We start from the raw sequence: 20,021 nt of genomic DNA on the forward strand, positions 1-20,021 counted from the left end.
CCATAGGTATAGTAAATACCAGCAGAGTCCCCTAAGGTGGACAGGTGTCAACAGTTTCCAGATGAAAGCAGAATAAGGAGAGGTGGACTACTTCTGAATGATTAGTCACTGAAAACCTTACAAATAGCAACAGAACATTGTCAGATATAATGTCTGAAGATGAAAACATGAATTGCAACTGAGCATTGTCAGATAGTCAGAAGATGAGGCCCTCAGGTTGGAAGGCACTCAAAATATAACTGGGGGAGAGCTACCTTCTCAAAGTAGAGTTGACAATAATGGCATGAATGGAGCAAAGCCTTCAAGACCTTCATTTGCTGATGAGACAACTCAAAATGAGGAGAAACTGCTGCAGACATCCATTAATAAATGGAGCATAGGATATACGAAGAATGAATCTAGAAAACTTGGAACTTGTCAAAAATGAAATAGAATGCATGGAGATTGATATATATCCTAGGCATTGTTTTGTGCCTTCGAGTCAGTTCCAACTCATAGCAACCCTGTATAGGGTTTCTGAGAGCAGCTGGTGGGTTAGGGAGCCTACTGGACTGGTATTGGCCATTTTGAATCCAACAGTCATATGGTTTATTATTCCGGAAACATCGCATTCATCTTCAAAAAGAACATTTCAAAATCTAGAAGTACAGTGCTGTCTGTGAGAGGATAATGTCCACAAGCCTACAAGGAAGACCAGTTAATAACTATTATTTAAATTTATAATCAACCACTAAAGCCAATGATGATGAAATTGAAGAAATCTACCAACCCCTTCAGTCAGAAACTGATAAAACATAAAGTCAAAATGCACTTATACTCTGGGACCATCAAGGGAGAAGAGCGGAGTGCGGGACCCTACCCAGAGAAACAATGACGCCAGAGATGAAGGCAGAAACAATGACATGGAGAGATGGAGCGGCTGGGAACTCTAGACCCAGAGAGGGAGAAGGGCTGTGTGCTGATGACTGGGGGGCAGGCTTGCAGGGTTATACCCTTTGGTTGGTTGATGATGCATGAAGGAGATTGTAACCATGGCAATGAAATGATATACGATAGGATAAATGTAAAACTAATGTTCTCCCATGTAAACTATCAATAATTCACAATAAAACATTTAAAAAATGCACTTATAATTGCTGGTGATTGGAATGTGAAAGTTGGAAACAAAGAGAAAGGTTTAGTAGTTGGAAAATATAGCCTTGATGATAGAAATGATACTAGAGAAAGCATGATAGAATTTTCAAGACCAACAACTTATTCATTGAAAAAATAGTTTCAAGCAACTTTAAACATAAAGGCAACTGTGCACATGTACCTCATGAGTTGGAATTGCTGGAATCAATACACAGGAATCAAATTGACTATATGTGATGGAAGAGAAGGTAGAAAAGTTCCCTATCTTCAGCCAAAATAAAACCAGGACAAACTGTGGAACAGATCATCAATTGCTCACATGCATGTTCAGGCTGAAGCTGAAGAAAATTAAAACAAGTCTATGAGAGCCCAAATGGGACCTTGAACACAACACAACTGAATTTGGAAACCATCTCAAGAACAGAATTGATGCATTAGACATGAATGACCAAAAAACAGAAGAGCTGTGGTATGACATCAGGACTATCATGTAGAAAAGTTGTTGTTTTTTTTTTAAAGAATATCGTCCAAGAAGAAAGCGAAAGGCCATTAAAAAGACAGAGGGTAAAAAAGACCCAAATGGATGACAGAAGCGACTCTGAAACTTGCTCTTGAGCATAGAGAAGTTAAAGTGAATTAAAGAAATGAGGAGGCAAAAAGGCTGAAGAGAACATTTCAAAGGGCAGCTCAAGAAGGCAAAGTCAAGTATTATAATCAAATGATAAAAGATCTGGAGTTAGAAAATCAAAAGGGGAGAACACGCTCAGCATTTCTCAAGCTGAAAGAACTGAAACCAACATTCAAGCCTAGACTTGCAATATTCATGGACTCCATAGGCAAAATAGGAAAGTGCCATGGACTGCCAAAAGAACCAATAGATCTGTTTTGGAAGAAGTACAACCAGAGTGCTCTTTGGAGGCCAAGATGGCTAGGCTTCGTCTCTCATACTTTGGACACATTGTCCGGAGAGAACAGTCGTTGGAGAAGGATGTCATGCTGGGTAGGGTGGAGGGTCAGAGAAAAAGAGGAAGACCCCAACGAGATGGATCAGCCAGGTGGCATCATTGATGGCGTCAAGTGTGGCGGTGGTAGTGAGTTTGGCCCAGGATCGGACATTGTTTCGTTCTGCTGTGCATGGGGTCACTGAGTCGGTTCTGACTCGATGGCACCTGACAACAACATAGGCAAACTACTGAATGTTTCAGAAAGCATCAAAAGAAAATGGAAGGAATACAGAGTCACAGTACCAAAAAGAAATGAATGTTCAATGTTCAGCCATGTCAAGAGGTAGCATATTATCAAGAACCGGTGGTATTTAAGAAGTCCAAGATGAACTGGAAGCATTGGTGAAGAACAAGGCTCCAGGAATTGACAAAATACTTATTGAAATACTTCAACAAACCCTCATTCCTCTATACCAAGACATTCGGAAGACAGCAACCTGGCCAACTCATTGTAAGAGATCCATATTTGTGCCCATTCCAAAGAAAGGTGACCCAACGGAATTCAGAAATCATATAACAATATCATTAATATTACATGCAAGTAAAATTTTACTTAAGATAATTCAAAAATGATTGCAGCAGTATATGGACATGAAGCTACGAGAAATACAAGCTGGATTCAGAATAGGACATAGAATGAGGATGTCATTGCTGATGTCAGATGGATCTGGGCAGAAGCAGAGAATACCAGAAAGATGTTTACTTGTGCTTTATTGACTATACAGAGGCATTTGACTGTGTAAATCATGACAAACTATGGATAACATTACAAATAATGGGTAGTCCAGAACACTCAATTGTGCTCATGAGGAAAGTGTTCACAGACCAAGAGGCAGTCATTTGAACAGAACAAGGTGATAGTGAATGGTTTAAAATCAGGAAAAGAATATACCAGGATTGTATCTTTTCACCCTATTCAGTCTGTATGCTGAGCAAATTATCTGAGAAGCTAAATTACATGAAGAACATGGCATCAGGATTGGAGGAAGACTCATTACTAGCCTGCAATAAGCAACCTTGCTTGCTGAAAGTGAAGCGGTTTTAAAATACTGATGAAGATCAAAGCCTTCATTACGGCTTGCACCTCAATGTCAAGAAAGCAGAAGTCCTCACAACTAGACCAGTAAACAGCAACATAAATGGAGAAAAGATTGAAATTGTGAAAGACTTTATTTTCCTTGGGTCCACAATCAACGCTCATGGAAGCATCAGTCAAGAAATCAAGATATATTGCATTAGGCAAATTTACTGCACAAGACTTCTTTAATGTGACAAGTGTGAAGATGGTGTAGGACCGAGCAGTAGTTCATTCTGTTGTGCATAGAGTCGCTGTGAGTCTAAGCTGATTCAACAACACCTACAACAACAATATTAACCAAAATGTTGGCAGTTCAAACCTCTGCAATGCCTCAGAAATAAAGCCTGACAATGTGCTTCTGAAAGGCAACAACTTTGAAAACTCTCCGGAGTGGTTCTATGCTGCACATATGGGATTTTGACACAGAATTGACTCAGTGGCAACTAGCAACAACAGTGATTTACTTGTTTTCTAAAGCTATTTTAAGCATTAGGTGCACATATCTTTACAGTCAGCAGCATCATTCTCTTTTCTAATGCTAGTCAGTATACAGTGGTCTCCCATTGAGAACTGACTGATGAGGCCTGGTCTGGTTACAGGAAACTTTTCTTTGACTTACTCTGTCTGAAATATTTCTGTGAACACGTACTATTGAAATTCTGGTTTTCTTTATGACTGTCAACTCCTTAATGTTTGAGTACACTGATGGCTGAAGTCTGTGCATTTCTTTGTTTTCTCTCTTGCTCATTTATCTGTGGTTTCTGGTAAAGAAGTTGTTAGTTGTGGAATTTGGTGACATACAGCTTCAGCGCTTCAGTGTTTGGTATGTAGTGTTACGGAAAGAACATTGCACTAGAAATCTGGAAATCTGGTTTGGGGTTTTGGCACTGTCATAAACAGTGAAAATACTTTCTACTTTTTACACCGTGAACAATTTCACAGGGCTTTAGACCTCAATCAAGCAGCTGACTTTCTCCCAGTTTCTTTACCTAGAACATGTGAGGGTTTGAATATTTAGTTTTGCAAACGTCTGTCTTGAAACACTGATTTGATAGACTATTGAGCTGTGTATCACGAAAGAAGTTCCAGAGTCAGGTAAATTGGGATATCCTGGGATTTCTTTAAGGAATCGTGGAGGCATGGTGGGGTTAGTGTTGGCTTGCTAGCTGTAAGATCAGGGGTTTCCAGCTGCCCTGCAGGGGAAAGAGAAGACTGTCTACTTCCTAAGGAGTAGTCCTTTAGTGTAGGTATGAGCTGGAATATTGACTCAGTGGCTGTGGGTTTGGTTTGGGGGATAGGGGATTTTTGTATGCAGGATCTCTCAGGGACTTTAGTTTTACATTGTGATCCTTCATGGAGGAGATGAGTATGTGGATATGCAGTGTTTATCCAGTGTTTAAGTAGTCTGTGGGACTGGTAATGTTTGGTAGAACACACATTCAGAAGCACTAGGCTAGAATATGTTAAGGTTTCTCCCAGCTTTCAAATTTTATGGTTCTGTGAATACACGAAAAACCACATAATTGTACACTGTAAAAGCGTGGATTTTCTGGTATGTGAACATACCTCAGTAAAACTGCTATACTTTTTTTTATGGTTCTTTAGTCTTCAAAACTAACTACCTGAGATTATTTATTTTTATTATTTTGTGTAGATTTTCCACCAAGCCCTTCTGTTGGTGGAAAATTGTTGTTAGGTGCCATCAAGTTGGCTCCCACTCATAGTGACCCTGGGCACGACAGAATAAAATGCTGTCTGGTCCTTTGCCATCCTCACAATTGGTGCAGTGTTTGAACCCATTGCTGTTGCCACTGTACTAATCCATTTCATTGAGGGTCTTCCTCTTTTTCACTGACTTTCCACTTTACTAAGCATGATGTCCTTCTCCAGGTACTGGAGATAGTCCTGATAATATGTCTGAAATATGAAAGATGAAGTCTCGCCATACAGGCTTCTAAGGAACATCTGGCGTGTATTTCTTCCAACACAGATTTGCTTTTTCTTCTGACACTCCATGGCACTTTTAATATTCTTCTCTAACACCACAACTCAAATATATCCATTCTTCTACAGTCTTCCTTATTCATTGTCCAACTTTTAGCTGCATATGAAATCTCATTTTCACATTTGAAAACATATCTCCTGGTTTTCATTTGAAACCTTAATATCTTAGGAACCTAATTTTGGTGTTATCTTTTGTTTCTCTTTGGGGGGAAAAGCACACTCACATAGCAGCTTGTCCACTTGGCATCCTTTACAGATAATGTCACTCAATTCAGGAAGAACTTTGGAAAATTAGTTTCCTGATTATGGCTTTAATTTGCTTCTCTCATATCAGTCTCTCTGCATCTCATATCATCTCCATTTGTTTCCCAGGCGTATCTCTTTATCTTGAATTCTTGAGAATTATGACTGTTTGTAGAATAGTGTATTCTGTGTCCATGGTTTTCGTTTTTCTGAGTTAAATTGTTTTCATTAACCTCTTCACTGCTCTTTTTAATTAGTTGCTGGCATCTTTATTTTTTTTTCAAGTTTAGTGTCATTGTTCATACAAATTCCTTTTATAGAATTTTAAGACAATTTGGTATACTGGGAAAAGCTTCTGGCTCAGTTCACATGGGATCTTCTACCTCCTGGCCTGATAAGCCTGGGTCTCCATCTGAAAGAGATGAACAATATCTGCCATTTTGAATTGCGGTCAGCATTACATAATGTAACATTTGTTGTTGTTGTTATGTGCCGTGGAGTCAGTTCCAACTCATAGCCAGCCTGCATAGGGTTTCTGAGGCTGTAAATCTTTACGGGAGCAGAAAGCCTCATCTTTCTCCCACAGAACAGCTGGTAGTTTCGAACTGCTGACCATTGTTGTTGTTGTTAAGTATCGTGGAGTCGGTTCCAACTCATAGTGACCCTGCACAGGGTTTCTGAGGCTGCAAATCTTTATGGGAGCAGAAAACCTTGTCTTTCTCCTACAGAACAGCTGGTAGTTTCGAACGGCCAACCTTGAGATTAGCAGCCCAATTCGTAACCACTATGCTACGAGGAACAGCTCGTAGTTTCGAACTGCTGACTGTACGTCAGGGTTTATCAAGTATTCCTTCCTTGTTTAGATTGACTCGTGTCTGACTTGTAAATTTCATTTTAAAGCATTTTTTTCATTGCAAATTTTATCCTAATGAGTCAAAAATGTGTTGCAAATCCTATTTTAAAACATTCTCATTGCAAATTTTGTCCCAACATGGGTTAAATCATGTGCATAACTATTAATAGCAAGGGAATCTTATTCACTGGTGGATTTGGTTATAGAATTCATTTGCCAATGGGATTGCTGCTGTCCTTTTCTGTTGAGGTGCTGAAAAACAACTACTGATCCCATTAATAAGGAGCTCTGGTGGTGTAATTACAAACCTACCCACCACTCCTCAGGAGAAAGATGTGGCAGCCTGCTTCCATAAAGATTTATAGTCTTGGAGACCCTATGGGGCAATTCTACTTTATCCTATAGGATCACTATGAGTCAGAACCAACTTGATAGCAGTGGATTTGGTTTAAACCCATTAGGAATTGCTGGATGGTACAAATGGTTAACACACTAAGCTTCCAACCAAAAGGTTGGAGGTTCGAGTCCACTCAGAGGCATTTTTAAAGCTTGTAGGTTGCAGTTACTGCAGGACACAGAACATGAACTGGTGTACTATATTATACCAGTTGACTGAGTTGTCCCTTGAGACTAAGATGGTCCTAAGCCCTCAAAACCAGAAGACCTTTCTCGTAGTTTGTGGTTATATCTCAGAAGTGTCCATAGCTATGTCCTTTTGAATATATATGCAAGGACACACACATCTGTATGTACACAAACATATAGACACTTCTATCTGTGCACATATAGGTACACACCTGTACTGCCGATACACATCTGTGCCTATATACACACATATATGACCATACATCATTCTTTTTTGAGTTGTTGCTAGAGTTGTTGCCAAATTATGTATGTCAGATTCTTTAGAACAAACATCTGTTTCTCCTGTGCTCATTTTAGTGGCATTGTTTACTTTGCTCAAGTTGTAAAAGTAGGCTGTTGTTGTTAGGTGTCATTGAGTCCGTACCAACTAATAGTGACCCTGTGCACAACAGAATGAAACACTGCCTGGTCCTGGGCCAACCTTACAATTGTTGCCACGCCTGAGCCCATTGATGCTGCCACTTTGCTAATCCATCTTGCTGGGGGTCTTCCTCTTCTTCTCTGATCCTTCACCTTACCAAACATGATCCCCTTCTCCGGCAACTGGTCCCTCTTGACAAAATTAGACTAAAAGTGTTTTCAGAATCTTGTTTTTTGCATATGTGAATTTGATATGGTTACTAATACCTTGTTGTGAATATCAAGTGAAATTACCTAGTGACCGGCCTGCCATGTGAGATGGTCAATAAATGATTGCTACTATATTATCATGTGTGTATTTGAGGAAATAAAAATCAGAGTATGCTTAAAAGAAAAAATTTTAAAGTTCAGTGTTGAAAAAGGTAGAAGAAATAGTCCCTTATAGAGACTGTTGTTACATATGTAAATTAATAAAAGCCTTGAGGTGCATGCTCTAGTATTGCTGCATTGAATTGAAGAGAAACTAGTTGAAACACACTATTGTTGTTGTTAAGTGCCATCAAGTCGGTTCCAACTCATAACAACCCTGGTGAGCTTGAGCAGCTGATGAGCTTGAGCCACTGACCTTGTGGTTCAAACATCCTTTGCAGTCCAGCACATTAACCCACAGTGCTACACCAGGACTCTGAGACACACCATGTTGTTGTTGTTAAGTGCCGTTGAGTTGGTTCCGACCCATAGAAACCCTGTGCAGGGTTTCCGAGGCTATAAATCTTTATGAGAGCAGAAAGCCTCATCTTTCTCCCGCGGAGTGGCTGGTAGTTTCGAACTGCTGACCTTAAGGTTCGCAGCCTGATTTGTAACCACCACACCATACAGGCACCAAAATCAACCAGTTACCATTGAGTCGTCTCCAGCTCATGGTGGCCATATGTGTGTCAGATTACAGCTGTATGCTATAGCATTTTCAAGGGCTGATTTTTTGAAAGTATATCACCAAGTCTTCTGAGGTACCTCTGAATTGACTCAAACTCCCAACCTTTTGGGAATTAACTATTTGCACCACCCTGGGTACACACCCATTGAAATATATACTTACACACACCTATGCATGTATACAAGCAGGCATGCAGACATCTAGCCTGCCCATCCCCATCACCCATAAGAAAAACTGCAGGGCTGGATTCCAAGGGGGCTGAGGTACTGTGATTTTACAGCTTGGATCAGAGATGCCTTCCAGAGAAGCAGGACGCTTCAAATTCCTAAAACAGATTTGACAGTGGAGAGGGAATGGATGTGTCCCCCCAAACAAGGAGATCCCTGCCAACTGGCGGTGCCAGTTTATGTCTCTTCATAGGGCATTTTGCTCTTTTTATATGGGTGCTGCTGGTACCATTGCAGGCTCCAGGCAGAACTACTGGGCAACTCTGCCAGAGGTCAAAGCAGAGAAAGACTCATAGACTAAATTAAGACAGGCTCAAAGCTCACAGTTTACGAAATCAGTTTCAAACATACAGTGAGAAGTATCATTCCCACTCTCAGGGCAGGAGGACCACACTGTTGGAATCACAGAACCTTCCTCACAGATGGTGTGCTTAGAGAGGATAGAGACCACACTCTTGCTGTATTAGAGACCCTCAGGGATGGGCACTTCTGTTCAGCACCACCAAACTGATGACCAGCCGTGGTTTCTGTTTCTTGGGCAGAGAATACATGGTACCAGAATGGCCGCCGCAAGTACCAGGTCAATTGAAGACCTGATGAATATTTTCAAATATATTTAAAATTTGGACTATTTAGTGCTTTGGGATATTTGTTGTTGTTGAGTGCTGTCGAGTTGGTCCCAACTTCTAGCAACGCTGTACAGGGTTTCTGAGGATCAATTGTTGAGTTTGCAGTTAACAATCCATTACTTATTCTACAGTACTACAGATGTAAACTCATGTATATTTAATACCCAAAGAACCCTGGTGCCACAAGTTAAGCACTTGACTACTAACCAAAAGGTTGGTGGTTCAAACCCACCAACCACGTTGTATTAGAAAGATGTGACAGTCTGTTTCCATAAAGATTATCGTTGTTGTTGTTCAGTGCCGATTCCAAATGATAACAACCCTGTATAGGGTTTCTGGGGAGCAGCGGGTTCAAACCAACCATAAGGTCTAGTGCTTATCCTCCGGTGCCACACCAAGACCCCATAAAGATTACAGTGTTGGAAACCCTTTGGGGCAGTTCTCTGTTCTACAGGGCCTCTATGAGTCTAAATGGACTCAGTGGCAATGGGAATATTTAATACCCCGGGGTCTCTTGGGTATTAGATAGCTCTTGGCCCTTCATTCCTCTCTCTCTGTTTAATACACGTACACACGCATACTCACATGTACTCTATTTGATAAGTACTAACCTTTTTTTTTTTTTTTTAACTCTCATCAAGTTTGCCTGTATCTAACAAATATGCCTACACATGTGTAGACTTTTGTCATGTTCTGCTAACTAGCTAGTAGATTTAAATATTCTCAAAAGCAAATGCACGTTGGAGCTATAGGCCTGAAACAATCTTCCCCAGCACCTTGGTCTACAGAGACTGTTGTGTTCTTCAATTTGCCACTGTAATGCCTAACTCCTCTCTAGTGTTCTGTCTGGAAGAATGGAGTTATACAAACAGTATTTTAATGCAGGTCAGAACTGAGACCTATGTATGAGCGATTTTCATCATTTCATGTTAAATAAAACTGGAGGCAGTACAAAAAGAAACTGCTTGCTTGGGAAGCCAAGTCCTAAATTACAGATTTAGAGAAGTCTGGAACTTGATGTCCCTTTGGTACTCTAGTCTGAGCCAAGTCCCCCAAAGCATTTTACCTTGTTTCCATTTCCACTTCTTTCATAATTCTCAAAATGGATCCTTTGCTAAGTGCTAGCTGCATTTAGTGGACCCTCCCAGCTTGATATAGCTAGCGAAATTCTTTGAGTAGAGCAAAATGTAGCAAGAATATATGCCAGGCTTTATGTGCTGGCTCTGAAAACAAATGTGTACCCTGGTGTCTTCTTTTATTTGTGCTTTGCGATCTTTACAAAGGACTTTAAAATATTTATTAATACTGAAATAAGGAGGAAACTTTCATTTTAAAAATGGGGGATAATGTGCTCCCTGTAAGTCACTCCCTGCCTTCACATTGCACGTTTCATGTTTATTCTACCCTCTTATTCCCATGAACGTGCGTATGTTTGTTTGGGTTTTAGGCAAGAGTACATACTTGTGTATTTGTGGCAGAGCTTAACTTACAGATCTCAATTATGCCTACTAGATAAAACATGGAATTTCTTCTGGTGGGTCAGAAACATTTTGTGAGATGTTTAATTGCCCCTTCCTGCCAGAGCTTGTTCTGAATGATGAAAACAGCGTTGTGATTTATTTGCCGTGTGATTAATACTGTGTACTGCTATGCATCTAATTTTAAAGACGAAGTACCTTTCTTAAGAGCAGTTTATTTATATGAATTCATTCATTTCAACATCCCCTGAGAGTATAAACAAAACAAATTATTTCCTAGGGTCTAAAATCCTGTTGGTTATAAAGCTGGCTCTGAAATTTGATACTGTTGACTTAAGTTTAATATTACTTGGTACATTGTGTGCCCGTTAAGAAAAAAATTTAAATTATGGTGATTTAAAACAGAAAATTAAGCATTTGCTGGGAAGGTACGGCTTTAAAGTGAACTACTTATTTACATAGTTCCAGGGCATAGAAAAATATGAAAATATCTTCAACTCGTTCTATAAGTCTGGCATTATTCTGATACTAAAATTCATGACAGAGAGCACATAAACAGGATAGTATAGGTGAACCTATTCTGAATATAGAAATTCTAAATAAATTTTAGCAAACCAAGTCCAGCAGTGTACTGTTTAAATGCCACGCCAGGACCTGCTAGGGCCCTAGATGGCACAAACGGTTTGCATTTGACTTCTATCCTAAAGGTTTGTGATTCAAATCTATCCAGAAGTGCTACAGAGTTTTTAAAAGACCTAACAATCTGCTTCCATGGATGTTAGCTAAGAAAACCCTGTGGACCGATTCTACTCTAACCCATGTGGGGTGTTTTATGGTTTATTCCAAAAAGGCAAGATTGGTTCCGTATCAGGAAATGTGTTCCTATTATTTCCTGCATTAAGAAAAGAAGTCATAAAACCACATAATCCTATCAATAGATTGTTTTTAAGTGCCTACTCATAGTGACCCTGTATAGGGTTCTTGAAGGGCAATTGGTAAGTTTGAACCACCGACCTTGCATAGCAACAGATACCCAAATGATATTATTATTAATAAAATATACTGCCCAATCCAGATTTTTTAAAAACCAATGAATTTTTAGCAAATTAGAAATAGAAGGAAATTTCTTCATTTGATAAAAATGGCATACTGAGGACATATGCATAAGAACACCCACACTTGCAGATAATACCCACTTATCCTGGCTTCAGTGACTGGATGATCAGAGCTCAACCAGAAGTAAAAAGAAGAAGAAGAAGAAAAAAAAAGTATTCTCATACAATTTGATGAACTTGACCTACACCTTTGGAAGCAGTAGCTCAAAAGAGGGAACAAGTCCTTATAGCAAGAATCATTCCCACCCCCTCCACACACAGAGTAGACAGGGATGGGCAACTTGGACATTGGTTACCCAAAATGGGGGGCGGGGTGCTACAAAGGCAAGAAGTGACTGGCTTACAAGCTTTCAAGAGGGAACCTAGATCCAGAGGTCCTGGAGGAAGGTAGAATCTCCAGTGAGTAGTATTCAATCTGCCTAGGCGGGGCTGGTGAAATGAAATGCAGATGAGGCTCTTGTGATACAATAGTGAATAATTGTTATCAGGACTGATTGTGAGGGTTGGAAATGTAAAGGTAGACGTTTTGTAGCAAGGAGGGGAATGATTAACTTTTCAGTCTAGGAGTGGAGCTGAGCATCAAGGGAGAAGAGCAGAGAGCGGGACCCTACCCAGAGAAGCAGTGATGCCTGAGATGGAGGCAGAGATGATGACGTGGAGAGATGGAGCAGCTGGGGACTTCAGATCCAGAGAGGGAGAGGAGCTGTGTGTTGATGACTGGGGGGCAAGGGGGAGCAGGCTTGCAGGGTATATCCTCTGGTTGTTTGATGATGCATGGAGGGGATTGCAACCATGGCAATGAAAAGATATACGATAGGATGAATGTAAAACTAATGTTCTCCCATGTAAACTATCACATAATTCACAATAAAACATTTAAGAAAAAAAAAAATGGCATCTACCAAAAACCTGCAGTAAACCCTATTCAATGGTGACCACGAGAAGCGACCTCATTAAAGACAGGAGTAAAACAAGCAGTCAGGCTATGACTGTTATTATTCCGTAGTTAAACTGATTGTCTTAGCCTAGTAACTGGTTAGAATGCATACTGTAAAGGATGAAACAAAGTTGCCATTGTTTAAAAATGATTTGAATGTTTCTCTTAAGCTCCAAGAGAAAACTGAAAACAAGCCAAAAAGCCATGAAAACTCTTATGACGATAATAAACTAACATATAAAACCAAGTTACAAACACTGCAAGCTTTCCTGCAGATGCCAGGAACACCCGGAGAATAGACTGGAGGAACAAAAACCTTGTACAATTGCCAGAAGTTTGCATTCTGAAATGCCTAGGAAGGAACCTCTTAAGAAATATGTATGACTTATCAGAAGAAAATTACTCATTTTGTTGAGAGGAAGGTCTTGGATAGGTGGAGAAACAGACCCTCTTTCTGTAGTGTAACTGCAGTGGCTCCAAGTCATGCTTTAAAAAAAAGAAAAAGCTACTTAGAAGTATTTCTATTATGGTGAAATTAGTTTATATTTTATAAGCACTGAATCTGAACCATCTACCTTGTGGTTCAAACCGACCTTGTGTTCGAGTGCTTATCCTACAGCGCCACACCAGGACACACACACACACTCTCTATATATCTATATAGATATAGATAGTTGTTAAGTGCCGTGTAGCTTTTCCAAGGCTTTAAATCTTTGTGAGCCTCATCTTTCTCCCATGGAGCAGCTGGTAGATTCAAACCACTAACTTTGCAGTTAGCACTAGATTGCAAACCACAAGGTATATGTGTGTGTACACATATATAGCCCATGATATAAATATTTGGATTCAAAAACTTTGTGGGAACAATTCCATTGCCTTTTCATAAACTTTTCATAGCCTCCTCACACATAGCCATACACAAGGGAGCTTCACAGTGTTTATGGAAAAATGGCATGAAAAGATAATGTGATTTGTCCCTGGTTCTCTGAAGCTCCCTCATATATACACAGCATTTGCCATTTACACCATTTTTACACATACAATTCAGTGACATTAAGTACATCCACCATATTGTGTAACTATCACCATTCTGTTTTAAATTTCTTCATCACCCATAACAGCTCAGTGCCCCTTACGCAATATTCCTCTCCTCTTCTTCCCCCTACAAAGAACAACATTTAATTTGGCAAGGACTTACTTCTTTGTGGCTTGCTTTGGAAGTACAGTAGATAAAACTAGCCAACATTTTTTCTCATTTCACAAGTGAGAAAACCAAGGCTTTAAGTGAGTTTGTGGCATGGCAAGTCAGTTCACAATTTACGAGCCAAAGCCAACTCTGTAATGTCTGACTCTTGATTTAATGGTTTTATAGTGGCTGCAAGACCAGGCAGTGTGTCCTTCTGTTGTGCATAAGGTCACTATGAGTTGGAACTGTCTGGGTGGCACCTAACAACCATCCACTTTCCAGATTCTCTTCATGCCAGGGTATATTTATGTGTTTAAAAATTAAACTGTGAATAGAATTAGCAGATGGAGCTAATTCTTCTTTTTGGTAACTGAGGACCATTAATTTAGCAAATGGTTAGATGCATTCACAGTAGAACCCTATGGCTGCTGTTTCTGTGTATATAAACTAAGTCAAGTTCACAAATGGTGCAGGAAAAGGACTGTTGATCCAGAGAGGGAGAGTTAGAGATGGAAAGGAAGGAGTTATGAGCTCTACACACACACACACATACTCTTCATAAAAGATTGAGTAATTGATAAGTTTTGGGATTTTGGCTCCGTACTTACAACCAGTATAAATGACTTCAGAGCTGTGGGCATGCCTCATCTTCCTTCCTGTGTGCTACCCTCCAAATGGAGTCCTGGTGTGGTGCTGTGGGTTAATTCGCTAGACTGCAAGGTTGGTATGAACTACAAGATTGGCAGTTCAAGCTCACCAGCCGCTCCTCAGAAACCCTATACAGGGTTGCTATGATCAGAACCAACTCAATGGCACTTAACAACAACAATAACAACAACAACCCTCCAGATAGATTTTGAGCTATTTGAGAACAGGAATGAATGACATCATCTGTGGCTACCTAGTCAACTTCTGTTGCTTTGGGCATGAGCGGGTATCGATCCAGCCTTGACCTTGATTCATGAATCATTTGGCTTACAGTGCCCCAGTCACAGACTGTTCTGAGATGCCATTGCTGACTCAGGATTACATTTGTGTTCCAGAGCTTCCTACAGAGATGGTGTGGGGTTAAAGAAGCTGAGGAAGCAAAGCAGGGTGTTGCTGATCCTCAGGGAAGTTTGCAGCTTCTCTTTCAATACCCTTTGTGCCCTAGGCTAGCTGGCTATGGAGGAAAGAGGCAGTTGGGAGGACCATAGGAGAAAACAGGGGAGCACAGAGAAGAGGAATGGAAGGAAAAACCTAAGCCCAGAGTATCTGGACAAGAGGAGTGGCTATGGCCCCAGGTGGCCAGAAAGAAAGGAAAGCTCCTGGTTAAAAGGTTCTCTCTAGTCTTGGGTTGATTAAGATTTGTAATTATTATCAATACATGATATTTAACACCTATCAATGCCTTGTTATTGTTATTAGTGGCTGGGGTGTCAGCAACGACTCATGGTGACCCCATGTACAGAATGTCTGGTCCTATACTGTCTTCATCATGTTGGTCTGTTTGTATCAGTAAGCTGTCACTGCCACTGTGTAATTTAAGTGCCTTCCAACCTAGGGGTTCCTTGTCCAGAACTATGCCAGACAATATTCTATTGTGATTCATAGGGTTTCCACTGATTTTCTGAAGTAAATGGACAGGTCTTTCTTCCGAATCTATCTTAGTCTATAAGTTCCATTGAAACCTGTGTACAATGGGTAATTCTGCTCATATTTGAAGAACTAGTGGCATCTCAGCAAAGTGAAAGCCTCCACAGTTCAACAAACCACAGATGAGTAGTGGATTGGTACCTTACTAGCATCTCCTCGAACCCTTGTCATCCTGGTGATGATTTTTAGGTTCTCTTATCACGTGTTTTCATTGCCAGCTTGGTAGACTTTGAAAGAGATTTTTAGTAAAAAGAAAGTCTGTTGAGAGTCTGTTGGGTTCTAGATACCATTAGATGAAAGCAAATGTCAGAAATGTCATCTGGATCTTCAGAGAATTTCTCAATTGTTGGGAGGAGACAGTTGGTGGCCAGAAGCTATTGGAGAACAGTATCCTGGGATAGACAACCAAACTCTAAACTGCACAGTGGAGAGTGTGTGTGTCCCATTGGAGAAAATTCACTGACTAAATTAAAACAGATGGAAAATCTTTCTGTGGCAGGTGTTTTGCCAGGTTAGGTATATGAAGGTGGAGGAAATTTAGTTCTTGGCCATTTAGAACTTGTAATAAGGAATTTGATTAGCAAGCAATTACGTAGTACAACAAGTTCTACAGTAGAAATATGAAGAGTGTGGTAGGAGAAGGCAGATCTGGACCCCACAGTGGAGTCTACTGTCTAAGCAAAAGGGAGGTTATTAGAAGGAGGTCTGTTTTTCTGCTTAAAATAACAAGGAAGAAGACCATATTGAATTGTGCTGATTGTAAGGTTAATGATAGACCTTAGCCCATAACTTTACTTTCTTTTTTCCCCCACAGTGTCAAATCAACAGTGCCTTGACATCTTTCCACACTGCTCTGGAACTTGCGGTAGACCAGAGAGAGATCCAGCATGTGTGTCTGTATGAAATTGGTAAATATGAGATGTTTATCCCGCTTCTTGTTCTGAGATACTATCAATGCCGCTTGTGCACTTTTTCGTTACTAATGCTCTTGCCTACCAAAATAATGACTTTGCTATTGGAGAATATGCAGTGGTATTTATCACTCTGATTCTCATTACTGCTTTCATGTATTTTGTTCTTTACAGCATTTTGATTTTAGATAATGTTAAATGAAGCAACTAATAACCATTTAGAGCTAGCCAATTGGACCGCACGTGAGAATTCAAAGCTATTTGTCTACCTGACATTAAAAATAGGGCATAGAAGAGAGTTGTTGTTGTTGTTGTTATGTGCCATGGAGTCGGTTCCGACTCATAGCGACCCTGTACAGGGTTTCCGAGTTTGTAAATCTTTATGGGAGCAGAAAGCCTCATCTTTCTCCCGCGGAACAGCTGGTATTTTCGAACTGCTGACCCTGAGGTTTCCAGCCTGATTCGTAACCACTACGCTACCAGAAGGCAAGTCCATTCCAAATCCAGCTCTTCCAGCAATCCGTCTGAGTCCTTGGACAAGTTTGCCAAGCCCTCTGAGCCACATTGTTACTATTGGTGTTAAACTGCCTTCCCCCATGGCACTTGTGAGTTTTGAATGAAATAACATTTTATGAAGCATCTTGTAAGTGCCTGGGAACCAGAAGGCACTCCAGAAATGTTAGCTGTGCGTCCTTCTGCTTCTCTCTAGGAGATGTGTATACACAGACTTGGAAGTATTTATTTAAGATTTTCCCCCTCCTTCTCCAAAGTTGTTGCTCTGAGTCTTTTACAGACATCTCTACAATTCTCCAGTACTAAGTACATTAGTAATGTCATGATCCTCTGACGTAGCAGTTGCTCCGTTAAGCTGAGAACTTTGAACTTGAAACAAACAAAAAGAATAAGAGTTTCCTATGTTTTAGAGTTAAACTTAATACTCTGAGGCCACATCATGTAACACATAGAAAAGAGTCAAAAATAAATAAATAAATAAATAAATGATGACAGGCATCAGTTAGGTCAGGACCCTACGGTGTCTATCGATTGTTTCGCCTGCTGTGGGCATAACTGTGTACCTGAATTATGTTTTAAACCGTTTATCCTTCATCAGAGAGAAAATAGAATCCACGGGAAAATGTATGTATTTGTATGTAATCTAAACTCGGTTGACATCTGTTTAGTGACTATAATATAGAATTAAATGTATTTCAAAGAACTTGGGGGGGGAAAGCCTAGCATTGGTGACTTTTTTTGTTGTTGTACATTATTTCAAGGTCCTGATGTGGCGCCATAGGGTAAGCACTGGACTACAGGTTGGCTTGAACTGCAAGGCTGCTGATTCAAACTCACCAGCCACGCCTCAGAAACCCTATAAAGGGTCACGTTGAGTTGGAACCAACTCAGCTGTACTTCACCACAACATGGCAATATAGAATGTTAGAGCTCAAGGATGTTAGAAAACATGTAACCTAGCACCCAGGCACTAGAAAGGTTAAATTCCATAACCAAACCAAACCTACTGCCATAAAGTCTCCTTTAAATCAGAATCTGGACTTCTTATTAAAATTCCTGGTGTGACACTGTGGGTTAATGCACTGGACTGCAAAGTTGATTTGAACTGCAAGGTTGGCAATTCAAGTTCACTAGCCACACCTCAGAAACCCTATGCAGGGTTGCTATGAGTCAAAACCAACTTGAAGGCACTTAACAACATTGACATTCCTGGTATGGTTCTATAGGATCAGCACTGGACTGCGAACCACAAGGTTGGCAGTTCAAACCCACCAGCTGCTCTCTGGAAATCCTACACAGGGTTACTATGAGTCAGAACCAGCTAAATGGCACTTAACAATAACAATGACATTGCATGCTCCTTTCCATCTCTATTTTGTATTTCATTCTAATCTTATATCTGTTATAGGATATCTACATCTTGCGATTCACTGTTGTTGTTGTTGTTAAGTACCATGGAGTCGGCTCTGACTCATAGCAACCCTGTACAGGGTTTCTGAGGCTGTAACTCTTTATGGGAGCAGAAAGCCTCATGTTTCTCCCGTGGAACAGCTGGTAGTTTCGAACTGCCGACCTTGAGGTTAGCAGCCTGATTCTCAACCACTACGCTAGCAGAGCTCCTTCGAGATTCACTGTAGAATGAGAATAATTAGCCCCAAATTTTACTCTAGTTTCATATATCCCATAGAATATGACAATGTATTTACTGGAGTATGGATTCCTCCCCCTGCTCCCACCTCACCCTCTATAGATTAAATGGCACATCTAAGGTCTACAAGTATTTAATGACACGACTGAGAGCAGAATTTTCTTTTTATGGAGACAGTAATGTAAAAAGGAAGAACTTTGACCTATTTGTGATTCTTCCCTCTTAGCTGTGTGGCTTCAAGCAAGTTACAAAACCTCTTGATGTATTCGAGCTTCTCATTGGTGAAATAAGGATGCCATCACCTGTCTTTAACAGGTTGGAGGGAGGGATAGTAGTAGTAGGTAGTTGTGTGTCGTGGAGTCAGTTCCGACTCACAGGAATCCTCTATAAGGTTTCTGAGGCTGTCAGTCTTACAGGAGAAGAGAACCTCATCTTTCTCCCATGAAACAACTCGTAGATTCAAACTGCTGACATTAAGGTTAGCAACGCAGCACGTCAAACACTACATTACCAGTCGTTCTGGTATGGTGAGGTGGGCTAATGCACTGGACTGCAGAGTCAGTTTGAACCACAAGGTCGGCGGTTCAAGTTCATCAGCTGCTCCTGGAAAACCCTGTACAGGGTCACTATGGGTGGGAACTGACTCAACGGCACGTAACAGCAACAGTGAGGTTACCCGTGGCTGCCAAGTTGATTCAGGCTCATAATGACCACATAGAGCAGAGTAGAACTGCCCCATATGTTTCCTAGACTGAATCTTCATGTAGTAGACTGCCACATCTTTCTTCTGTGGAGTGGCTGGTGGGTTTCAACTGCCCAGCTTTAAGTTAGCAGCCAAGAACTGAAACACTGCACAGCAAGGGCTCCTATTACAAGGGTTAAAGAGAGTATATAAAGTGCTAGCACACACTTGTGTCCTCAGTGGCCTGGAGAAGGACAAGTTGCTTGGGAAAGTAGAGGGTCAGTGAGAAAGAGAAAGACCATCAATGAGATGGACTGACACAGTGGCTTCATAAAGGACCCAAACATAACAATTGTGAGGATCATGCAGGAACGGGCAGGGTTTTGTTCTGTTGTACATAGGGCCACTGTGAGTCAGAACTGACTCAATGGCACCTAACAGCAACAACACGACTCAATGAAGTGTTTCTTTCTACATGGGATCGCCATGAGTCAGAACCAACATGATGGTCCACAACAGCTGCTGTTAACAGGAACCGTGGGAGCACGTGGCTGCTAGCACAGAAGTCAACCCCAATCTGTGATTGAAAGATGTGGCAATCTGCTTCTGTAAAGGTGACTGTCGGGGTTTGACCTCGCCATAGTTGTGTTGTTCACGAATGTTTGGTTCACGAGGAGGGGAGATCCAGCGGCGATAGGGATAACGAAAGAATACACAGACAAACAGAAGAAGGGAGACAATGAGGCACCCCAAAGCCAGGGTGGATACATCACTGGTGGGCAAGCTTGGGACTACAGGCATC

General features: G+C 40.8%; 1 protein-coding gene across 1 annotated transcript in view; it reads left to right on the forward strand.

Moving 5' to 3' along the window:
- Positions 1 to 20,021, forward strand: part of TTC39C (tetratricopeptide repeat domain 39C) — a 136,740-nt gene that overhangs the window by 94,447 nt on the left and 22,272 nt on the right. The window contains exon 7 of the mRNA XM_006835021.1: positions 16,280 to 16,373. Coding sequence (XP_006835084.1) covers positions 16,280 to 16,373 — 94 coding nt within the window. The remainder of the gene's footprint in view (positions 1 to 16,279; positions 16,374 to 20,021) is intronic.

The sequence above is a fragment of the Chrysochloris asiatica genome, unplaced genomic scaffold (assembly GCF_000296735.1).
Source record: "Chrysochloris asiatica unplaced genomic scaffold, ChrAsi1.0 scaffold00015, whole genome shotgun sequence".
In the NCBI taxonomy this organism is placed as follows: Eukaryota; Metazoa; Chordata; class Mammalia; order Afrosoricida; family Chrysochloridae; genus Chrysochloris; species Chrysochloris asiatica.